This window comes from Pipistrellus kuhlii, unplaced genomic scaffold (assembly GCF_014108245.1).
Source record: "Pipistrellus kuhlii isolate mPipKuh1 unplaced genomic scaffold, mPipKuh1.p scaffold_m20_p_12, whole genome shotgun sequence".
Classification (NCBI taxonomy): Eukaryota; Metazoa; Chordata; class Mammalia; order Chiroptera; family Vespertilionidae; genus Pipistrellus; species Pipistrellus kuhlii.
Window position 1 is genome coordinate 28176974 of NW_023425427.1, and position 24029 is coordinate 28201002.

A 24029-nucleotide genomic window follows, 5' to 3' on the forward strand; every position below is an offset into this window, starting at 1 on the left:
GTATACACAGATTTTTTGTTTGTTTAAACTATGAATATTAGATTTTGTGGGGAAGTGCTGTATGAAAGTAAAAAATCATAATGTGTGCCCATCCCTCTGGAGGCTTGGAATATCTGTAGATTTTATAGTCTGATTAATAATTATGTAGATAGTAAAATCCCCAAAGACCTCTTCTGCCTCTCAAAAATGCTTATGATTTCTTATTCTCAATAGAGGCCCGTTGCACGAAAATTTGTGCAATAGGCCTTCCTTCCTTTGGCTGCCAGCTCCAGTTTTCTTCTGGCACCTGGGACCCAGGCCTTTGCTCTGGCTGCAGCAGAAGAGCCAAGCCTTGAGGCTAGGCTTCTCTGCTCTGGCCACAGCAAGGCTTGGCTTCTCCTCTTGGCGGCAGCAGAGAAGCCAAGCCTCTTCAGTGTTCAGTGTTCAGTCGTCTTCACTCTTCAGTCTTCTTCAGTCTTCACTCCATGCCTATATATGCAAATTAACCTGCCATCTTTACTGGGTTAATTTGCATATTCACTCCTGATTGGCTGGTGTGTGTCATGGAGATATGGTAAATTTGCATATTTTCCTTTTATTAGTGTAGATGTGGATTGATATCCCACTGGAATTGTAGGTTTAGCAGGAAAGAAGTTAGAACAATGAAATGTGGGAATATATAAATGCCTTTATAAATTTCGATGCAACTTTTCTTAAAAGAGCATCTCATTTGCATCATTCATACAGTAATGTCTCTAGGCTGGTCTTGTCTGTATGGTGTTACCAAGAGCCCCAGGAACTGTAGCTACAAGGAGGACACTGAGTTATAAGTAGCCATATACATTTATGTGTAACAAGCTAATTCCTATAACTCTGTTTAGTTTTTGTACTTCATATACAATGATATTAAGGACTTAATTCTTGTTGGTTTATCACTGTTGCAATATCCACATAGTATCAACAGCTCTATAGTCACAATGCATTTTTTCTGTCATTTTCAGCTGATAATTTAAAGTGTTTATATTAATATAAATTATTTTGATACACTATTTTGGTACACTGCGTTGCTCCTAATTATATGTCATAAAATAAATTACCACTTCAGGATAAGCAAATGCATAGAATTAAAAATAATGACAAAAAAGTCATTCATACTTTGATTTTACACTTTTCCTATTTTATTCTTGCCCATGTTTCTAAAAAGACATACAACACATACTTATGGATTGTACAAAAAGCCCATTAGTACACCATTTAATTTTGCCTCAGCAGCATAGTAAAAGTGAAAATTAACATTTTACTATACAGTGTGTTAAAATAAAAGTACTCGATTATATATGTTTGCTGTTCAAAAAAAAAGAGGTTAAAAAAAAATCCAATTCTTTAAAGAAAATAACCAGATAAACAGAGAATTCTTGTAGGGTTCTAGCCATCCCATTATTATTGAATAAACAGAAGATTTGACAGTTTCTTACTGAAAAAAAAGACAAAAAAATAATTTCTGTTTGACACATTCTCATGAGGATAATATAAACAAGTTCAAAAGCTTTCACATACACACACACACAAAAAAACACAATTTGTTTATTTCCAAAAATAATGTGTTTATTTATATTTGAAATAAAAGAAAGACTGAGTCCTGACTGTAATTCTCAACGTCTCTGAATTGTTTAACTTTGCTTCTATTGCAGCAATCGGGTCTGCATGGTCATTATCTAGAACGAATCCCTCTGTACAGGCCTCCCATTTAAATTAGACCCCAGACATGCTTTATTTCCACCAGCTGATTTCTAAGTCCTTTAGCATGCAAATCCTCTTACAGCTTTACTCTGGTTTTCACTGTTTCTGCTCCTTAGATGTCTTAGCTTGTTGACATTTTCAGTTAAAGAAGCACACACATAAGCTGGGACTACACTGAAAGATAAGTGTAAACAATTGCTATCTTTTCTTTCATCTTATTGTGGGCTGCACTGTGCCCCAGTCCGCGCCCAGAATTCATTTGTTGAAATACCAACCTTCAGTACCTGAAATTGTATTTGAATGTAAGGTCTCTAAAGTGATAAGTTCAAATGAGGCTATAGGAGGAGGCTCTAATATAATATGACTGGTGTCCTTATAAGATAAAGGACAGACACAAGGAGGGTTTGCACACAGAGAAAGGCCATGTGAGGACATGATGAGAAGGTGGCCATCTGCAAAAGAAGAAGGCCTTGAGAGAAACCAAGTCTGCTGACACCCCTAGGACTGTGAGAAAACAAGTTTCTGTTGTTGAAGCCATTCACACTGTGGTATTTTGTTATAGCAGCCCTAGCACACTAATGCACACATATATTTAGTATGTAGCAAAAAACAAACTGATAGCATTATAAAAACATCAGTTTGCTCTGATGTTAAATCCTTAATACAGAAAATATAAGAGCTGATATAAAAATGGAATTTGAAGAAATTGCTTCTTATGTCCTTTTCTCTACCTCTCTAAAACTAACTCAGCTCTCCCAGCCAGCATGGCTCAGTGGTTGAGTGTCAACCTATGAACCAGGAGGTCATGGTTCCTGGTCAGGGCACATGCCTGGGTTGTAGGCTGGATCCAAGTGTGGGGCTTGCAGGAGGCAGGTGATCAATGATTCTCTCTCATCATTGATCTCTCTCTCTCTCTCTCTCTCTCTCTCTCTCTCTCTCTCTCTCTTTTCTCTCTCTTTCTCCCTCCCCCTCCCTCCCTCCCTTTCAGAAATCAATAAAAATATACTTTTTAAAAAATAAAATAAGCTCAGCTCATCTATCTCCACCACAAAATGTTCTTTGCTCTTCTAGGCCACTCAGTTCCCTTTTCTGGAACTCTTGAGCACCTATTCCCTAGTCCCATGGTCGGCAAACTGTTGCTTGCGAGCCACATGCGGCTCTTTGGCCCATCGAGTGTGGTTCTTACACAAAATACCACGGCCTGGGGGAGTCTGTTTTGAAGAAATGGCATTTAGAATAAGTTTAAGTTAAAAAAAAAATTGGCTCTCAAAGGAAATTAAAAATCATTGTGCTGTTAATATTTGGCTCTGTTGACTGATGAGTTTGCCGAACTCTGCTCTAGACCACTGGGAAAATACATATTAAACATCAGGACCTTGTTCTTATTGTGGGCCTTATATTTGAAACTAGTAAGAACATACCCATCTGTTTGAAGCTGGTGTATAGGAAGGAAGACAGATCCTCCTAACCTCCTTGTCCAATCCACCACTCGTTTTTTCCTTCCTTCCTTGTTCACGGTGGCACCTGGGTCACCATCACAGGAAACATAGGTTTAAAATTCTTGAGTGGCATCACACTTTATTATTATTACCTTAAAATATCCTTAGGAGACTTGATCTCTTATCTGAGAACTGAGGCTACACCACACCCTGAAAAAAGACTTCCCATATTAGGATGATAGACAAAGAATTGAACTAATATTATAACGTAGGGTGCCACCTTTAAAGTGCTTATTAAATGAATTTGAATCACATAGTATTTCCGACTTACACCAGAAAGCCTCAGCCAGTCTGAGAATCTAGGAGGCACCGCAGGTGGAGCGGGGCTCCGCTTGGAGCTGGTAGGGTTTGGGCTTCATGGCCAAGCCGTACGTGGGCGTCAGGTCCAGCTCGGCCCGGGGGCACTTGTTCAGCGTCAGCTGCTGCAGAACCATGGTGAGGAAGAGGAATACCTCGTTCCGTGCAACGTCTTCCCCCAGGCACTTCCGGATTCCCATTCCAAATATCAGGACCTTGTCCACCAGATTTCTATTCAGTTCCCCGTTTTCGTTTAGAAATCTCTCAGGACTAAATAAACCAGGATTATCCCAGATAGTTCTGTATAAAATAGACAAAAGTTACATTTTATAAAGGAATCATTTTATCATTTTGCCATTCTCGCCAACTTCCCCACAATAATTTTGTTTTGATATTGAAATATCCTTTAAAGATTTTATTCAAAATGTATGTGTAAATATTTATACATATGTACATATAGGTACATACATACAATTATAGAGGTATATCATTATTATGAATTTATGTATATACACTTTTTAAACTTATCGACAAGTTTAGGTACCGTAAAGAATTAGTACGATTTTTTTTAGTTTTCATTAAAATGACTTCTACTTCATTAAATGGTGAATAAATGATTTATTTCAATTTTTTAAATGAAGAATTCTACAACATTCTCATATGAATATTCCAAAATTTAGGTATAAATAAGGACTAAACATTCAGTCTCCTTTGCTTTAGGCGGTACCTCTCACTCTGGTACCCATAAGTTTAGGAAAAGGCCTTCACTCATCATCACAGAGCACCCAGGTCACCTGACAGCAGCTCTGACTGAGGGTTGCCCACAGTCCCCAATTGCTGTGCATCTGATGCTCCTTCTCCCCCACCTCTTGTTTCAGGCACCATAACTGCCTTGCCTATGACAACTCCTCCTAGTATGCTTACTAGTACACCCTAAGCCATATATTAGGGACCCACTTGACTTGACCAAGAAATGTGCCTTTTTGTGCATTGATATCATTCTCTTTCTGGCAGAAAATTTGCTATCTTTCTGCACCAAAGGTCATAGACCTGAAGACCTATAAGTTGTACATACTCAGTCCTCCAATAAATTTTGTTTGCTCTCATAATCTTTCAAAAATAATTCATTGCTATGGACATTTAAGCATCAGAAGACTCCACATGAAAATTCCCATTTCCAAGTTCTGTCTTATTGAAGGAGCTGACAATGCTGGGGCAATGTCCTGCTTGTCTTCAGTTTACTGAGCTGAATGAGGTATAGCAGGGGACCTCTCCTCACTGCTCCAACAAGGGCAATTCTGTCTTTGTTGGTGTTTTCCACTGCTCAGTAGGTGCCTATGTTTGTGAGCTTTGTGTAAGCTAAATAGGAGTAAGTTTCCCATGCTATCAGTCTTAAATTGCACACTCATTTGTTTTCAATAAGTGCCTCTATACAAACAGTATTTCTTTATAAGCACCTGCGTCAACACAGCTTGTTTGAACATTACTCAATATCCAATATAATCACAGGTTCTTAGGATATGAGAACACTTCAGGCACTTGGGATAGGGCTAACTGAGAACAAGTACCACTAAATTTACATTGACTATATTTTTCTTATAGTGGGTTTTTTAATGCTTTCTTTTATTTAGCATGAACACTGGATGTGAAGAGTGAAGGTGTCACCTTTCTGACAAATTTTGCAGTGGGATGGCCACTGCAGTGAATGTGCTATTAGGTACACAGGCTAGTCACGTCTCTCCCAAATAGCCTGGATCATGAGCCATCAGTCAGAGGAAATCTTGGGTGAAAACAATGAAGTTGTACAGAGTGCTCTGTATACAGCCCACTGAATGCATAAGAATGCAGTCTCTACCAGTTTACTGGAGACATTAAGTCCCAAATCACATGGGGCATCCAATTCCCATTAATCAGGATATACACACTGCATGTGGGCCCTGCTTCTGCTACTTGCTGCACATGTGACTCAAGGCAGTTCATTTCACCTGATTGGGTTTCTTTAATTGTCAAAGTGGGATCATGGTAGCACCATGCAGAGGGTTATTGTTGAGGTTCAGAGGAGGTACTTAAAGATGTTGTGCCCAACACACAGTAGGGTCTATAGATATTAGCTGCCATCATCATCATTCCCATCACTGCTAACACCACTACCATCATCTTCTTTTAAAATTGTGTGAGGTATCTTCATCCCTGCTCTCCCCTTTAAAGGATATGAATAAGACTCTAGCTGTATTCAATTTGCAAATATTTATTGAGCAGATACTGTGCCAGGCATTGATCTAGGTGCTGAGGTAGAGAAAAACCAAACAAAAGAAAGGAAAATCCCTATTTGCTCTTTCTAGTTCTGTTGGGGGATTTTAGCATGCTACATTTCAAACATTAGCTGGCCATAACCTTGCAGAGGGTGAGCCCTTAAAGTCCTTGGCCCACACCTTCCCAGTAAGCCCACTTTTGAAATTGGATTTTCCCTGAATGAATTTGTATTAAGATATCATCCTTCCTGCCTGGCTGGTGTGGCTCAGTGGTTGAGTGTCAACCTATGAACCAGGAGGTTATGGTTCAATTTCTAGTCAGTGCACATGCATGGGATGCAGGCTCAATCCCCAATGGGTGGCGGGCAGGAGGCAGCTGATCAATGATTCTTTCTCATCATTTATCTATCTATCTATCTATCTCTCCTTCTCCCGTCCTCTCTGAAATCAATAAAAATCTATTTTAAAGAACACATATCACCCTTCCTATTATCAGTGAGAATAGAAAACTGAATTTCCTTTTAATTTATTTAAAGAGAAATAGAAGTAATGAACTTTGGCTGAGAATGTATATCTTTTCCTGATTAACAGCAAACAACCAGCCAACCAAATTTAACCCCCAAAATAATTTTGGTGACTTACTCATCATGGTTTACTTGATACATGTTAATAAAGGTGCACGTATTCCTGGGAATGAAATAGCCATTCAGAGTAGTGTCTGCTGTGGTACTGGGAAAGCAAATGCATCCTTATCATTACAGCACATCCTGTAATTCAAATTATCCCCCTCCCAAACTGCTACCCACAATTAACAGACTATATTTATTATCTTTTAAAAAACTATAATGATATGAAATCTTTATAAATCTTCATTCTTCATTAATTGATACATCTTCCACCTATTGTCAAATTAGTAATTTATTTTCTTGTATTTGTGAAACATATTGAGCATTTAACATATTTAAGGCATTGCTATGAGCTAAAATCTCAGTGGAAAATTATTTCAGTATTTCTCTGACAAAGTTGCTTGTATGTAGACACATCAAATTATATCAGGAACCCTGGTTAGTGTGGCTTAGTTGGTTGGGCTTTGTCCTGTGTACCAAAAGGTTGCTGGTGCGATTCTCAGTCAGGGCACATGCCTGTATTGTGGGCTCTATCCCCCAATAGGGGACCTTCTAGAGGCAGCTGGTCAATGATACACTCTTGCATGGATGTTTCTCTCTCTCTCTCCCTTCTTTTCTCTCTAAAAAATCAATTAAAATTATAGCAGGGAACTAAAAGGAAATTAAAAAGCACTTTCTGTGTATCCAATGTGATTTGGCTTTTGTCAGTAAATTAAAAAAACAAATCCAAGGAACAATGGGATTGGAATTAGGAAATCTGAACTCTAGACACTGCTTATAGGGAACTACTGGGAAAATACCATATCGACTCTATGATTTCATTTTCGAGCTGTGAAATGATATTATTTGTGTTGCATGATCTCTAAGTTGTCTTTAGACAAATAACCTATTTTCTAGTCCCATACTCAGTTATGCAAACTGTATACTTTTGTCCTTTATACCTCTGTAATTATGCATGGATCATGGTATGTTTCCATGTGGCATTAAATCATAGTATGTTTCCACATGGCACTCACTAACTACCTAGATGGCCCCAACACTCACTTCTGCCCCAGAGGAGCAACAGTGACATTTCAATTTGACGAGTTTGAGGGGAGATGCTAAACACATTTGGCTTAGCTACTTCAGGGGTCTCTCTTCTGATGAACCAATCTGTAGAGAACATACATTGCATTGTAACCACTAAGGGCCTGAGCTTGGAGAAGCAGACTTTGCATTTCCAGGGGAGACTGCCAGAGACTGAGGGACAAAGTATGTCTAATTCAGGTGAAAAGTATGAACAAGCCTATCTGGTCCAGCTCTAGGCACTACCTACTCCTGTGCCAAGAATCGTAACTACATCAGCTTCCTGGGGTGAGAGACATCCCCACTCCCTCACTATTTAAGGATGGGAAGAGAAAAAGCATTGAGAATTTCATTTTTCTTTTTAATTGTGTATAGAATGGAAATAGTTCAAACTACCAGAACTCTGGTTGTCCACATTACTATTTAATAAAGCTTACCTACTTAATCTATACTGGCATGCATTTGTGCACTAGAGAATGTGGTATGAGGTTCAGTGAACTTCCAAATATCAATAAACAGAAATTCTGTTTAATCTATCTGTGGCAACATGGGCTTCCTGAGTCAATTGGCCAGAAAAATTCTAAGCTACTAAAAATGAAGCTACATCAGCAGGTGGCTAAGATGGCTCAGAGAAGAAGTTAAGTGAGTTTGTATAACACTTCATGTCCAAACATATATTACGTTTGTATTATTCATTGTTTGGAACTTCCATAGCCTTCTTGCCCCTTAAATAATACATAGAAGATGAAAAATAGTGATATCATAGTGTAGTTATGAAAACATTCCCAACATATGCTGCTTTTCCTTGTAAAAATTTCATCAGAAAATTTAAAAATAAAAAGAATTAAGATTTAAAAGAATAGTAGAATAATACCAACATAATATGTATTTTAAAGGACCTAACATATTCTAATGCCTTAGATTCCTCATTCCCCTCAATCTATCATTGGTTGCTGTTTCCAAGGAGAAGCTTTTGCTTACCAGTGTGGAATAGTAAAAGGAATAAAGGAGGCATGTCTGAATACTTCATTTATGAAAGCTTCTGTGTAGGGTAGCATTTTCCTGTCCTCAAATCTGGGTGGCTTTAGACCAATGTTTCCATCTAAAAAGATATTTTTTTAAAAAAAACAAACTTAATAATAAAAGTTATAATTGTGAAAATTATATTTTTTATCTGAAAATATGTTACCAATTTCTTCTTGAATTTTGGCTTGAATTTCTGGATAGTGTATCAAATAAAGAAAGCTCCAGTACAGACATGTTGATACAGTTTCAAATCCTGAAAAAGGAATGAGACAAAATGCCATGAAGAAAATTATTAGCAAAATTTGTATCTACAATTTGCTTCATATTTGAATATTATGAATCTAGAGAAAAGAATCTAGGTACAACTGAAAATCAATAAACTCACAATAAAGTAATTATTATACATTGAAGTTTTTTTTTTCAGAATATAGACTTAACCTCTCATTTAATAGTATAGTCACTATCAGAACAGAAATCAATAAGTACTGGTGAGAATGTAGAAAATTGGAATTCTTATGCATTGCTAGTTGGAAGGTGAAATGATATAGTAACTATGGAAAATAGTATGGTGGTTACTCAAAAAAATTAAAAGGAATTATATGATCCAGGGACCCGACTTCTTGGTATAAAGAGTGAGATTAATATACAAAATGGCTTACATCAAAAGAAGGAAATACTCTAAACTGTAAACAGTAGAACACACACAAAAATTGCAATTAGACCTTATTCACCTTACATATTGACAAATATTCTCACATACCAGCTCCAAAGAGGTCATTCACGGTGCTTATTATTTCATCATCATTTAAGGTGGCTGTTTTGGTAGTGGCATATTTTTTATGGCATGTGTTAATCAGAGCATCAGTAATGTCTCGCATATGGTCCTGAGGAGACAATTCTTAGTATGATTATTGATCCCTACCTACATTTCATATCACATATGAATCTCATGTAATATGTAACATTAAATGAACTCAATTCACTTAGGAATATAAAGACTACAGTAGACCATTTCAGAACTTGAAATTTTGCTTGTCAATAGCAATGCTCAATTTTAGAAGTATGTAGAATTTTAAAAAGTTATCAAACTCAATTTTCTTCTTAAACTTTCTTTCAATAAGTACAAAAGTACTTATTCTGGAAGCACAGTTACAAAAATTAAAGATTAACTTACTATAGGGAAATTATTGGGCAATGAATACAATAAGAGGTTTCCAAGCCCATTCTAAGATGTAATTGCCATGCAGGAAGAGATGAGGCTGAAGTAGGTTAGAGGATAGGAATAAAATTTATGACTTTATAAATTCTTTTACTTACTATATTTTTTCTAAAATTCTGATGGGTACCTTGAAACAGATTGTTTACTGCCTTTTCTTTTTTCATTGGAAGGGTCTTAACTCTTTATACCTCTTCATTTGCTCAATTATCCACCTTTTCTTTTTAATTTGTTTTCATGATGCCATCATCTTGGCAAATTGGCCTCCAAGAGCTAGGATTCTTTCTAGTTCACACCTATTTCATAAGAGAAATTTACTCTTCTGTGGACCATCAAATTTAGCCAAAAAGATTGAGTGACCTCACAAAAGGTCCATTTCTGTCATCTCAAGAAATTTTCTATCTACATGTGTTTGATCTCAAAGTTCATTTCCATATAGTAAAAGGACTCAAATAGAAAAATAGGATAAATTGGAAGCTTCCTATACAATATTCTTTGTGATCATTAAAAACACTATCTGAAAAAAAAATGCTGATACTTTTAAGATACTCATAATTTCAAATGTAAAATGAAAGAGACAAAATCATTAGTTTGTTTCTTCAAGGAACTCACCTACATGCTCATCATTCATCAGTCAACTATAGATTCATAATTCAAGTATGTACTTTTTTCACACACTAAGGAAATTTCTAAGGTCTCAAAGAATTAAAAACTCTTCTTAAGGTCTCTACATGAGAACTAAATAATGCTGCCCTATAATCTCACTGACTGGAACTCACATTTCCTAATAGTTTTGGTAAGAGTAGGTGTGACAAAATTATAGTAAAAGAGTCAAGGAAGAAAACATATAACTTTCTGGCTACTCAACACGTCTCATCATTATCTTTTGCTTCTCAACAAATCCCTCGTTCTAGCATGAATTTAAATTCTTACCTTATCATACGTAGAAAGATGATCTTGTACATGTAGTGCAATAAATTTATTCAGCGCCTGATAAAACTCTCGAGGAGCATTTATAATTCGCAGTGGAAGGTAGCGAAAACATGGTATGAAATCAGCAGGATTAGCTGCACTTGAGGCCTTGAGTAGATCATCATTAGTTTTAACTATTCTAAGAAACTCCTCATCATTATGGTCATATCTCTTGCCAAAGCAAAGGGCACAGACAACATTGGCCACTGCACATGTGATGGCATTTCTGGGCTCAAAGCTACCCTTCTTCAAAGTCAACTCTGCAAAGATCTTTACCAGCTCAGAAACTTCCTCAGTGACATGTTCCTCAAGCAAGCAGGAGCAGGTGGAGGATTTTGCTTCTGCTTTAGAAAAAGTTCGTAAAGCATTGGACGCTATTTTCTTATGAAGCTTCCAACTCTCTCCATAATTGACTGAAAATGAAAAACTCTTTCCTTCTGCCAGAAAAGAAAATGTATGCATGTTAGGTCTGCCTGCAAAATGCTCTCCATCCTTGAGAAGTACTTGCTTTACCATTTCCATTCCATTCACCACCACAACAGGCACCATGCCAAGTTTGATGAGAAAGACGTCTCCATATTTCTTCCTCATCTCTGTGAATGTAAGGTAAGGATGGTCTCCAAGCTGAAGAAGATTTCCTATGATGGGGAAGGACCATGGGCCAGGAAGAGATACCTGCTTTCTCCCCTTACTCGTGAGTGCTCTCACAAAAACAAAAACTATCACCAATATTATGAGAGAAGTAGTTACCTCTTCAGGGGTGATTGCCTTGTCCAACATCATTTTCAAAAATAAATACCCTAAAATAGAAAAATATAAATCTTATTTTTGCCATGTTTAAGCATAGACTAAGAGTCTTTCTCCCTTTGCACATTTAAATGAAAAAAAAAAAAACAGACTTTTTGTAGTTATCTGGAAACTATTCTTAAACAATGTACTAAGAGGGCAAAATCAAATTCTTATAAAATGCATTGTACCTTTATTCCAATTTTATTATTTTTACAATTCTAAACACCAGACCAAATCTTTTCATGTCAGTCATTGACATGATAAATAAGAGAAGAGGACAATTTTATAATGTACCCTGGTAGTTGGGAAATGGATTGATGCTATAGAAGTTCATCTCATGCTCATTATTAGCTGATGATCTTCATCCTGTCACTTAATCTAAGTTTGTCCCAGGCTTCTTATCAAAGTATCCTACCCATGCATTCTTTCAAAATACATTTATTGACCCTACCACGCTCTCCCCCTACCCCCCCAATGTCAGGCACTAAATATACAAAATTTCACAGACTAATGAGGAAACTAAGTAAACAAAGATAAAATTAAAAAGTATAAAATGCTATAAAGTTGAGTACAGAGTTGTCTGTCATTGAGGATCAAATTAAATAATTATTAAAAATAAGTACTTAGTGAGTTACAGCCATTTAGTAGGTACCTATTTGTTGTCTGTCTAGCCTGTCCTTGGACTTCCTAGCCCACTCATAAACATGGCCTGTTAAAGCTATCCTTCTGCTCCATGTAGCCACTGGTGGTAGATCCAAGAATGGGCAACTGGCCCAAAATGAACCTTTTTAAAAAATATGGAATTGGATCTGTGAAAGGTCATCCTCTCTTTGACAGCTAAATCTACAAAATCTAAGTCTGAAGATATGATCTAGGAACATTTAACCCACTAGGAGGATATGAGAAACTCTGAAAGCAGATCTTAAAAATAAATGGAGTAGAAAGGAAAAGAAATTTTAGACTGAGGGAGGTCTCATGACCTTGCATTCATGACTTTTAGTACCTTCATGAGATCTTGTTCTTGGACTGAATTCTTTCCTGTTTAAACTAGCTACAATTTGTTTCTATTATTTCATCTAAGAGGGTCCTAACAAAAGAAAAAGTTTCATACACATGAGAACATATTTGTTAACCATTGCATTTTATAGTAACTATAGAAAGAATAAAAAAATTTCCTTAAAAGCATCCATAACTAAACTGTTCACATTTCTCAAATTATTTATGGGACAAATAGGTTATATACTCAGACAATATAAAAGCCTGGTTCTCAATTGATTTTCTAGACAATATAAATGAACATGCAAGCAAACTGTTTTTACCTGTCTTATCTAATTGCTTCACTTCTCCAAGTTCACAGATAAAATGTGGTTTATTTTTTAATAATCAGTGCCAATCAACTATACCACCTTGATTGATACCGGTTACTAAAAAATGAACTTTGGCCGAAACCGGTTTGGCTCAATGGATAGAGCATCGGCTTGAGGACTGAAAGGTCCCAGGTTTAATTCCAGTCAAGGGCATGTATCTTGGTTGTGGGCATATTCCCAGTAGGGGGTGTGCAAGAGGCAGCTGATCGATGACTCTCTCTCATCGATGTTTCTAACTCTCTATCTCTCTCCCTTCCTCTCTGTACAAAATCAGTAAAATATATTTTAATAAAGAAAGAAAGAAAGAAAGAACTTTGGAGTTAAAAGTGAGAGATCAACTTCCTTTATGGAAAAAAGAACCTGAATACACATTTAAACTAAAAATAAAAAGGCAACAAAAACAAACCTGAATCTATAATCAATGCAACACCCACAGTTTGAAAAATTTCATTTTCTCTCTGTTCAGAAAGGGAAGGGTGGGGCTTCGTTGTGTTTCTGCTTTGTAATGTGCTGGTTTTGCAAAACCTCTTCCATTAAAAATATCTATGACCATGTATCACACAATTACCATGTGCCAGACCCAGAGCTCAGCATTAAATCTACACTGCCTTTCAAAACTCACACTTCTGATAGAATATGAAGAAAAGTTTAGAGAGAGAAAGCCATTTTCCCCATTTATTTCCCTTGTTTTTTTGAGCAGAATAATGAATCATCAATTACCTCTAGCACTTGCTTTTTTACAAAATTTAATTTCTCTTGGGCATTCATCAAACTGCCAGATTGCACATTGAGAAATACCAATAGCATTTCCAAAGCAGACTGGTAAATAGGTGAGAAGTGGGTGGGTCTGGAAGAATTCTGGATCCTCGTAAAGATGACGAGGTTTCCTGCTTTATTCCTCCCCTGTTTAGCCGTGGGACTTCTGTTAAATTACATCTCCCTTTTCCTCATTTTCCTCATCTATAAAATGGCTACTCTGGCCTGGAGGACTTGGAAGGCCAACTGTAGGGAACATGGGCAGAAGCACTAGTGTGAGTACAGGGTTAATTGCGCAGCAATATTATGTTGCCAGAGTTTCCAGGCAGTTTACCATTCATCAGCAAATGTAAACAACTGTGATCACCCTGAATTCCTTTTCAGCCTGGGCTCTTCCAGCTTCTTTCACTAAAATCTCTTTGGCAGCTGACCAGGCCCAGACGCATTGCCAACTTTGCCAGCAATTTTCTTGGAAAGCTCTGAAGGCACATTTTGTTCCTGTTGTTTTGGGAGTGAAATAGGATTGGGAACAGAAAGTAAAGGGTTCTCTGAGGGTGGGCTGCTACAGCATCAAAGATTCAAGGGGAACTCCAGAAATGACCCAGGTAAGAAAAGCATACATAGGTTGGGGGAGTCCATACTGATTCTCAAACTTAGACACACACATTAGACTTCCTCCTTTCCCTTCCCTCTCCCCAACCCGAAGCCAAAGGCTATTAAACCATTGCTGTGTCCATATCCAATCAATTAAATTCAATCTCTAGAGGTAGATGCATTTTTAAAAAGGTCCTTAATATGACTAAGGGGCATTCTGAGCAAAAGGACTTTTTTTTTTTTTTTTTTTTTTTTTGAGGAAAAACAACCTGCTATGACATCAACAAATCCATTTAGCCAAGTGGCAGTGACGCATGGAAGGCTCACCTGTGCCCAGAGATCTTGCAGGTCAGTGTGAGGAATCTAGTGGAAGGATCTAACGATGGAGAAAGCTTTGGGAAAAGCTGATGGTATTCTGAGAAACGGAAGTCTGGTTGCAGCAGCAGCAGCAGCAGGCCTCGAGAAAGGCTGGGAGAGAACATTCAGGGAAGAAAACAGAAGAGGACTTTGGACTCATGTGGGGAGGAGTTTGGACTGAATTAGGCATTGAGAGCTGGAGGGAGGAATGGAAAGGCCTCTTTGCCAGAACTGGATCCAGGACGCTGTAAGATTCCAGTCTGAGTGGCAGAGGGACACAATGGAGCAAGTGGTTCTGAGGAAGAGGAAGAGATAGAAATTGATCTTGGGAAAAAAGCAGGACGGCAAAGGGTGAATGGAAAAGCTGTCCTTTTTATTTTTTATTTTTTTAATATACTCTCTTGAGCTTTTACAGAGAGGAAGAGAGAGGGATAGAAAGCTAGAAACATCGATGAGAGAGAAACATCTATCAGCTGCCTCTTACTGATGTGCCCACAACCAAGGTACATGCCCTTGACCGGAATCGAAACTGGGACCTTTTAGTCTGCAGGCCGATGCTGTATTCCCTGAGCCAAACAGATTTCAGCAAAGCTGCCCTTTTTAAATTGCTGGTGAGAAGTAAAGGTAAGGGCAAAAGATAGGTAGTGAGGAAGCAATGAGCAGGAAGGAAAAAGACAATGATTCAGAGGCAATGCTTTACTGTGAGTTTCAGGAAACCAAGAAAATGCACTGCACTCTAGGCAAGGAATGGGAAGAGGAATTAGCTGAACTTAAAAATCTAGGAAACTTAGGTTCCCTTTCTCAGGTGGATTTGGTAGATCCCTCAGGAGTCTTCACCATCCGGATTTGCATTTATACGACTAGAACAGTCAACTTCTGAGTTTGATATTCATAGCTTTGATTTAAGAATATAGTCTTGCCTATCTCATAGCACTTTTTTCATCTAAAGGCTAGTTTTCTACCTGTTACGAGGAAAATGATGCGTGTCCTGTCAAGATGTCTGCAACTGATTATATAAGGACCTTTTTGTTTTTTGTTTTTGTTTTGTTTTAGCTTTGGAATCATTGGCACTTACATATTTGAGGTTTCAAGGTCATCTTTTAATGGGACTACCCAAGAATGATCATCGTTAGAATGTTCTCACATAGGGAAGAAAGCAAGCCCCAAAGTGCATGCTAAACCTAATGTATTTCCTCAAGGATAACCCTTCAGGCTCTGAGCTGCAGTGTCATATTCACAAAATATCTTGATTTCTAAATATTTAAACTCTAAAAATTCAATGAGATTGCTCTAAAGAGTTTCGAATCAATCATTGTATACCACAAAAACAGAATGAAGAGATCAAAACCACAAGATTATCTCAACTGACCTAAGAAACATTTGACAAAATTCAACACTTTCTTATGATAAAAACACTCAAAAAACTAGGAGTAAATAAGAACTACTTCAACATAATGAAATTCATATGTGAAAAACCCATAACTAATGTCACCGTCAGTGATGGAAGACAAAGCTTTTCCTCCAAGATCAAAAACAGGACAATGATGCCCATTTGTATTCAACATAGCACTTTGAGTTCTAGCCAGAGCAATTAGACAAGAAAAAGAAATAAAAGGCACCCAAATTAGAAAGAAAGAAAGTCATAGACAATATAATCTTATATTTAGAAAACTTAAACAATTCTATCAAAAATAGATCTAATCAATATGTTCAGCAAAGGAATAGAATACAAAATCAGCACACAAAAATTAGTTGGTTTCTAAACATTAAAAATGAAACAATCTGTAAAAGAAATTAAAAAAACAATTTAATCAAAACAGCATCATCAAAAAAAGTAAAGTATTTAGAAATAAACTTAACCAAGAAAATAAAAGGCTTATACACTGAAAACTAGAAAACATTGCTGAAAGAAATCAAATAAGACACAAGTAAATGGAAAGACATGCATATTTTGATCCATGTTTATGAAACAAAATTCCAATGGCTTTTTTTTTTTTTTTTTTTGCAGAAAAAGAAAAAATCATCTAAAAATTTATATGGAATTTCAAGGGGATCTGAATAATCAAAACAATCTTGAAGAAAAACAAAGCTGTGGGTCTCATGCTTTCTGATTTCAAAACTTATTATAAAACTGTAGGAATCAAAAGTAAGACACATAGACCAATAGAATAAAATAGTCATATGATCAAACGCTATTGGCAATAAAAAATCATTTGACCATATATGTGACCATCAAAATTAAAATATTTTATACAACTAAGGCCACTGTCAACAGATAGTGATAAGGCAACCACAAAATGGGAGAAAATATTTGCACATCATGTATCTGACAAGGGATTAATGTCCAGGAGTGATTAAAAAAAATTCCTATAACTGACCAGCAATAACATAAGAAAAAAACACAGGCAAAGAACTTGAATAGATATTTTCAAAACTATACAAGTAGCCAAAAAACACACACATGAAAAATGCTTAATAACACTAATATGTACATGCAATGAAATATTATTTAACTTTAATAAGAAAAGAAGTTATGACATATACTGCAACATAACTAAATTTTGAGGACATTATGCTAAGTGAAATAAGCCAGTCACAAAAGAAAAATATTGTATAATTCCATTTATATTAATATCAAAAGTAGTCAAATTTATAGAGAGAAAAAAGTAGGATAGTAGTTTTTAGGGGTTGGGGAGGGAAAGAATGGAAAGTTACTGTTTAGTATTTAATATCACTGAATTGTATACTAAAATGTGTACAGTTAATATACTGTAATATAATATATATATGTATATATATCACTATAAAAAAAGGTACAACTAAAATTCTTAGGTGAAAAACTATAATTCTCAACATATTAGGCTTCTTTTTTCCGTTAGTAGTATCCAACTTACTTAGCATGCATTTCTCATTCTCATGCCATGGTATATACATTTTCAAAATAAACATGTGGCCAGAATTCTCTTTCAAGCATTGCCTTGTGTTGCTTTTAAAAAAAAATGCTATTTAGTTTCTTTATTCATGTATCACTTCTAACCAATTCAGAGATAAGTGAGCTAGGATTATTTTTTTTACCCTTTATTTTAATATTGCAGTGTTTGAATGCTTGAACTTTTCTGAAATAAATACAAAAGCCACTCTTTCTTTATAAAAATAATTTCAAAGAGTACTTGACCCCCAGGAGTAATAGCTATGACTGTATTACTAGGTCTAGATTTGACTTGAGATTACTGTGAATTCATTTAGAGGTCTGAAAACAAACTCAAGAATGTATCTAGTTCATCTGTTCTACGAAGGACCCATCCCTTCCAGGAAGATGGCCCTTTGTTATTTTACTCACTTTTCTAAGAGTCTCAGTGGAGCCTATTCTATTTCTCAGTCATACTATTCCTGGTTCAAATTGCCCATGCTTAACAACATGCTCTTTATAAAATCCACTCCCTTTTATTTTTCCTTCTTAGGAAATAATACAGTCTGTCCGTATAATGCATGCTTCTGTAAAAGAAATGTACTCATATCTGTTAGGCGGGATTTGTGTTATTTTAAAGAGGAAGTCGGGTTATTCAGTCTGTGATTTCCCCTAGTGTATGAATGTTTTGAAGTCAGCGGGAGCAAACTTTTTCTCAAAGAGCATCATTATCAATAGATGAAGAGCTAAGGCAGGGAGGGGGCGGGGCGGGGAGTTGGGGGGAGGGCGGCTTAAATTCTGAGATATCCTTTTTCGATGGCTGGTTTAATGGCTATGCTTCCATACATTTAACTCTCTGGTGAAACTGAAGATGTCGGTGGAAAATATCCAAAAAATATTGACTGTTGTGGTTTAAAAACTAAAAAGTGGTTGGTTAAGAATTCTATCTCCCATATCATTTTTTTAACGACTCTGGTCTTTTTAAAATATAAAGACCCTCCTTAAAGATTACCCTGAGAAAAAAATCCTGAGCTGAGAGTAAAAGGCTGCAAAGTGTGGATTGCCAATGGCGATGTAAGGTGTTGAGATTTTATTAGGGTCTTATGGATTTTTATTAGTGCTCTGGTTGAAAATAAAAATGCCTTTGAGTGGTCTGCTGCTAACCCCTTTTTTCCAATAAGCCCTGTTGCTGTCCTTTTGGCAGAAATCTAGGTATTTCTGGAAAAGATATATTGTGCTGTTGCAGAAGCATCTATCGATAGTTCCTAATATTTTTTTAGGATTATATTTGCAGCTTCATACAAATGATCTCATTTAATCCTGAATACAAGTTTTTCATGTTTTTTTTTTCTTCTCACTTCAGTATATTTATGCCCATTTTTTAAGAATATTTCACTGTGGTTCAATGGTGTTTTTTGCAAAAATAAAATGGTGACATCACCTTGGCTTTATCATTCTCTCTCAGTTTTTACAAGTAAATTGCAGACATGATTGATGCCCCTTTACCTCTGGATATTTTGGAATATATTTCTTAAAAACAAAGACAGATTCTTACCTAACTACAGGACAATTAAAGTCAGGAAATAAACAGTGATACAATAATATTATCTTATTCAAATTACCCAATAATGTTGTTTATAGTGGAAGAAAAACACATTTCATGTAGTTATCATGTTTTTATAAGCTCCCTCAGTCTAGAATTGCTACACAGTTTTCCTTTGTCTTTTGTACTTTTAACACATTAGAAGAATACAGGCTTAAAGCAAAAAATAAAAATAAAAAATAAAAAAATAGTAGTACAGGCTGATTCTTTGTTCAGATGTCATTATAAACATAAATTCATCTGAGTTTTCCCCTATGATTATGTTCAGATTATGCATTTTTCCAGGAAGTTTTGATGATAGTTTGTTTCTCTAACATTGAGGCCAGCATTTAAACCTGAGCGAAGACCCAACACCTATGTCCTCAATCTCCATTCATGAATAATTATGGAATTTCTCATGTAATAGCCTTAACAAAGGTCCACATAACAGATGTAAGAGCAGGGAAATTAAATGGTATCCAAAGATAGGCCTATTTATAGGAAGCACATGTTCATTTTCTATTACATGGGAAATTCGATCCAAACATCTGGATTAATAGAAAACTTTATCACAGTCTATTTTGTGTGTCTTGGACTATCAGTTTTATGCTTCTTTACCTTACTTACTTAGTTTTTCATACCTGTCTTGTTTTCTTGCCCTAAAAGTTTGTTACACAATATGAAAGTATCAGTTTGAGTCTACAGTATTTCAATTTATTGGAATATTTTTAAATAACATAATTTAAAAACTATACTCCAACTCCATTGCATCCAAGAAATTCAATTCCTAAAAGTTTAGCACAGAGGTGGTGATTCTATGTGATATCCTACTTTTCTAATTATTTCAAAATTCAACGAATTATCATAATAGATTAAAAAAAACAGGTGCATGAATCAACATTAATAAATAAGCCTCTATATTTTCAAGACACTACACATCTTGGGTTAATTTTTCTAATGTTACTATTATACTAGTAATGTAAATTAAAACTTAAATTAATGATTAAATAATACTGTTCTTTATTACTGATTTTTTTAAATTTATTTTTTGGTCATTAGTATCTAAAATAAGTTTTAGAAATTGAAATCTAAATTTATCATGGATATACTTTATTTAAGAATTTCAGTTTTCATATTCTTTTGAAATCACACTGGTAAAACTAAAAAAGTCCCTGAAATGAGAATAGCTTCTCAGTAAAAGAATAAATACTTAGTAAAATAATTTAAATCTACTAACTTAATAGTATAGAATTGTACCATATCTCAGATATCACCATTTACTCACCACAATGAAGTCCTAGAAAGTCTATGGTCCATTGAGAAAAATTAAGGACTACTTGATTTAGTGTTTTCGAAGATGTGGGTTTAGCTCATTAGTAGGTCATACTCAGTGAAACTTGTGTTTAAGTGTGTGTGAGAAGACATCTAAGTGTGTGTCTCTTTTGTGGACTGTGTAGAAAGGGAAAATAGTTTATTTAACTATGGCATAGTAAAAAAAAAAAAAAAGCTTAAAAACCACTGCTTTAATCAGTTTTTAATTTCAATTTATTCTTCTATTATCTACTATTGTGATGTATTTTGTTCTTCATTAATTTTCTTTTCTGCTGCCCATGCTAGATGTTTCTAGGGCCTTTTAGACAATTTCTATCAGTAAACTCTTTACCTAGGAATAGTACCTTCCCTGTTCCCTCAGTTTTCTCATCAAATTAAAGCATTTACAGCAATATGCCAGGATGCCCTTTATTTAAGCTATTAGCATTTTTCTTCCATTGGTAACTATTTTAAGTCCTTTCCCATCTGATGAAATTTGCTTAACAGATGTGTCAATTTGTCTAATGTGTTCATCATTATATACTGAGTGCCTAATTCATAGTATAACTCTGTAAGTATTTGTTAAGTAAGTAAACAAATATTACAAACCTACTAAGAAAAGTGACCCTGTCTGTCACTGGAGGCCCAGTGCACAGGGAGGGTTTGGTCCCTAGTGGCTGCCAGCTGTGGCCTCCCTTAGCACCCGCCTTGGCCTGGTGCCGCCCGCTCACCTGCTCCACCATCCCACTGTGGTCCTGCTTCCATCAGGGTCCATGGGTCAGGCAGCGCCTCCATGGCTTGCTGCCCGCTGCATTGCCGATTCCTCTCATGTTCCGAGCTGTCCCCTGGTGGTCCGTGCATGTCTAACTCCCAGTCTCTGGAACCCCTCCAGTAGGGACAATTTGCATATTAGCATTTTATTATATAGGATTATGAAATGGTCTTCCTGTAACATCTCTCTCAAGCAAATTATTTAAACTTATTCTCAAATGATTAAAAGCATCCTCCCCTGAGACTGTACAGCAAGCATGTCAAACTCAAAGGCTAACAAAGGCCAAATAAACAAGGTTTAAGTTTATGTGGGCTGTAAAAAAACAAAAACTTCAATTTTCATAAAAATGTAGTTTTGTTTCTATAGAAACATGCTGAATACAAAGGGCTGAAATAAATGACTAATTGCTAACATAAAATAATACATTTTAATAAAAATTAATATTTTTTCTTGAACATTAACTGACCAGACACTGAATAACTGCACAAATTAGTAAGCATAATGCAAATAAACCTATTTTTTCTTGTTCTCTGAAAGCGAAATATTTCCTGTTGTGCACACCAAACAAGTCAGCCCAGGACTAATGATGTGGCAATTGGCTGCTAATTATTAGTGGAGAGAAATGGTGTGCATAAGGTGTGTAAGGGAAATGGATGTAACATGATTATAGTAATCAGTCATTAGCAAATGTTGTAGTTTGTTATTAATAATTATGTATAACAGGGTATTGTAAAAATAAGTTAGAAATTTTATTTAAAAATTTCTTACATATCGTTATGCTGGCTGGGCTGCAAAAAATATTTACTGTGGGCCACATGTGGCCCGCAGGCCACAAGTTTGATGTGCTTGCTGTACAATTAAGGGAGTTAGGAATTTCTTCTTGAATGAGATTGCAATAGGGCTGGATACAAATTAAATCCAGCCAGCAAAAATGTTTTGGTTGGCTTCACATATTTTAATCAATGTCCTACAATTTTTGGCCTTAGAAATTCTCACATCAAACCTCACTTGTCTTGAAAGATCAATAGATTTAACAACACCAGACCAGAACTATAGTTGATGGGAGCTGGGATGGCTGATTCACTGGATGTGTAAACCTTTTCTTTTTGTTTGTCTCCATTATCAGATTGTGAGTTCCCCAGAATCCTCATATCATAATGTTTTTGTTTGTTTGTTGGTCAGGACTCAATAGATATATGTGAGAAGAGTGTATAAATTACAAATAAGCTAATCTCTCAAGGTTATTTGTGATGATGGCTTAAATAACTGTACAGGCCAGTCCTTTGTTCTCTTCCTCACTGTAGCTGGAGTTTGCTCCACAGCAATCTTATCTAAGCTCCAATGTCTGCTATCATCTCCACAATAAAGCTAAACTTGCAAGCTTGGCCCATCTCCTGGATTCTAATCAGAAATCTCTAACTGTCCCTCAACAACTCAGTCTGTGTCAAGAGCTTGCTCTGTTATCTAGCCAAAACATACTTTTCAACTGACTACCCCGTATTTTTAATGTTACCATTATCCTTCCATGCATATAACCTTGAAGCCTCAGCAATTTTAGACTCCTCTTTCTCCCTCACCAGCCACATCCAGTGAGTTATTAAGAATAGTTTATTCATTCTTCAAAATATTAAATGTCTCCATTTTCTCTTCTCCTGCTTCTATTCAAGGTCAAGTTTTATCATCGGTAGAAACACTTTAATTGCTGTCCTTACCTCAAGCCTTTCAATATGTTTATTTATATCATCAACAAATACCTATCAAATGCTCACCAGTCTTAGAAGTTAGGGGGTACAGCAGTGAACAGACGTGACAAAGTCCTGACTTGCATGAAATTTGCATCCAGTGAAGGAGACAGCAAATAAACACATACACACACAGTCCTATACTGTCAGATTGTAATAAATTATATACAAAAGAATAAAAAGAATATGAAATGATGAATTAGACAGGTGAATATTTTAATTTTTAGTATTTATTATATATTTACATACTATTGAAGAGAACTCATTGCCTATAATTTCCCAGATTAAACTTCCTGAAACGTTTTACATTATGGCATTTTTCTATTCAAACACATTACATAATTATTCATCTACAATACAAGTGGAATAGAGTCCAAAGTCATTAGTCCAGAGCTGCTTAATCTGACCCTAAGTATTCTTTCTTGCCTTTAGTTTATACACACAAAACTCCAGAACTATGGTTAACTTTCTGGCCTCATGCTTTTCTACTTTATTGGCCTGTTAGGTTCTACATCTCTCTGAAGCACCAACCCTTCAGATCCCAGCACAAAAACCCTTCTCCGTTCTCCCTGTTCTAGGTCACCCAGTAGGACACAGAATCTAACACCTTATAATTGTCTCCTTGTGGTCATATTTTATCTTCCCAGGTGGATGGCACACTTCTGAAAGACAACTGTCCTATATTACTTTGCACTCTTTTTAGTACCGTACCAAGTGGTTGGCATAGAAACATACTTGTGAAATAAGTGTTGACCAACCAATTTCCTGGGTTGATTACAGTCAGCCTCTGGGGCTTTATCTGGGCACATGCCCACATCTTTGGCTCTGTTATCTTGGCAACATTAAGCCTATACCTGAGACAGAATCATTACCTGAATTGTCCATTTGAACATGTCCTTCATTTCCCCCTTGAAAGCAGTATGCCATTGTCACCCAAATAGATCTCCATGTCATTTTCAGTCTAGGGTGAAAGCTTTGTTTTATCAGATTAGGTCTCCACACTTGACACAAGGGGGAGCAGCAGCTCTTTTCGAGGAACCAGAATGACCACATGTTCACTCTCTTACAGTTGCCACCCCAATATTCTGCTCTCCCCCATATTTGTTCCCATAAAGTTTTATTTTTTGTTTTGTTCTTTTGCATGGATTTTTACAACTGAAGGAAAATTCCTTCTTCTCC

The 24029-nt window shown here is 36.1% G+C and overlaps 1 protein-coding gene across 3 annotated transcripts; it reads right to left on the reverse strand.

Moving 5' to 3' along the window:
• Positions 1 to 648: 648 nt before the first annotated feature.
• On the reverse strand, positions 649 to 14671 carry LOC118716485 (cytochrome P450 1A1-like). Of its 3 annotated transcripts, none has more exons than XM_045580117.1 (8): positions 14506 to 14671; positions 10634 to 11472; positions 9245 to 9368; positions 8648 to 8737; positions 8440 to 8560; positions 6410 to 6496; positions 3490 to 3815; positions 649 to 784 (listed from the first exon to the last, which is right to left on the reverse strand). In XM_045580117.1, the coding sequence occupies exons 2-7, from the start codon at positions 11453 to 11455 to the stop codon at positions 3518 to 3520; spliced, it is 1542 nt and encodes a 513-aa protein (XP_045436073.1). In that variant the 5' UTR covers positions 11456 to 11472; positions 14506 to 14671; the 3' UTR covers positions 649 to 784; positions 3490 to 3517. The 3 variants fall into 3 exon arrangements, with proteins under 3 accessions (XP_045436073.1, XP_036289687.1, XP_045436072.1); XM_036433794.2 differs by lacking the exon at positions 649 to 784 and adding an exon at positions 1135 to 1453; XM_045580116.1 differs by lacking the exons at positions 649 to 784; positions 14506 to 14671 and adding an exon at positions 12465 to 12499 and having other exon boundaries at positions 3271 to 3815.
• Positions 14672 to 24029: the final 9358 nt, after the last annotated feature.

Excerpts from the sequence above, each read along its gene's own strand:
- LOC118716485 (XM_045580117.1), bottom strand. The coding sequence starts at position 11,455 with ATGATGTTGGACAAGGCAATCACCCCTGAAGAGGTAACTACTTCTCTC. Across the intron at positions 6,497-8,439 it reads CCTTTTACTATTCCACACTG|TACCACAGCAGACACTACTC; the intron begins GTAAGCAAAAGC and ends TTGCTTTCCCAG. Across the intron at positions 3,816-6,409 it reads TATCAAGTAAACCATGATGA|AACTATCTGGGATAATCCTG; the intron begins GTAAGTCACCAA and ends TATTTTATACAG.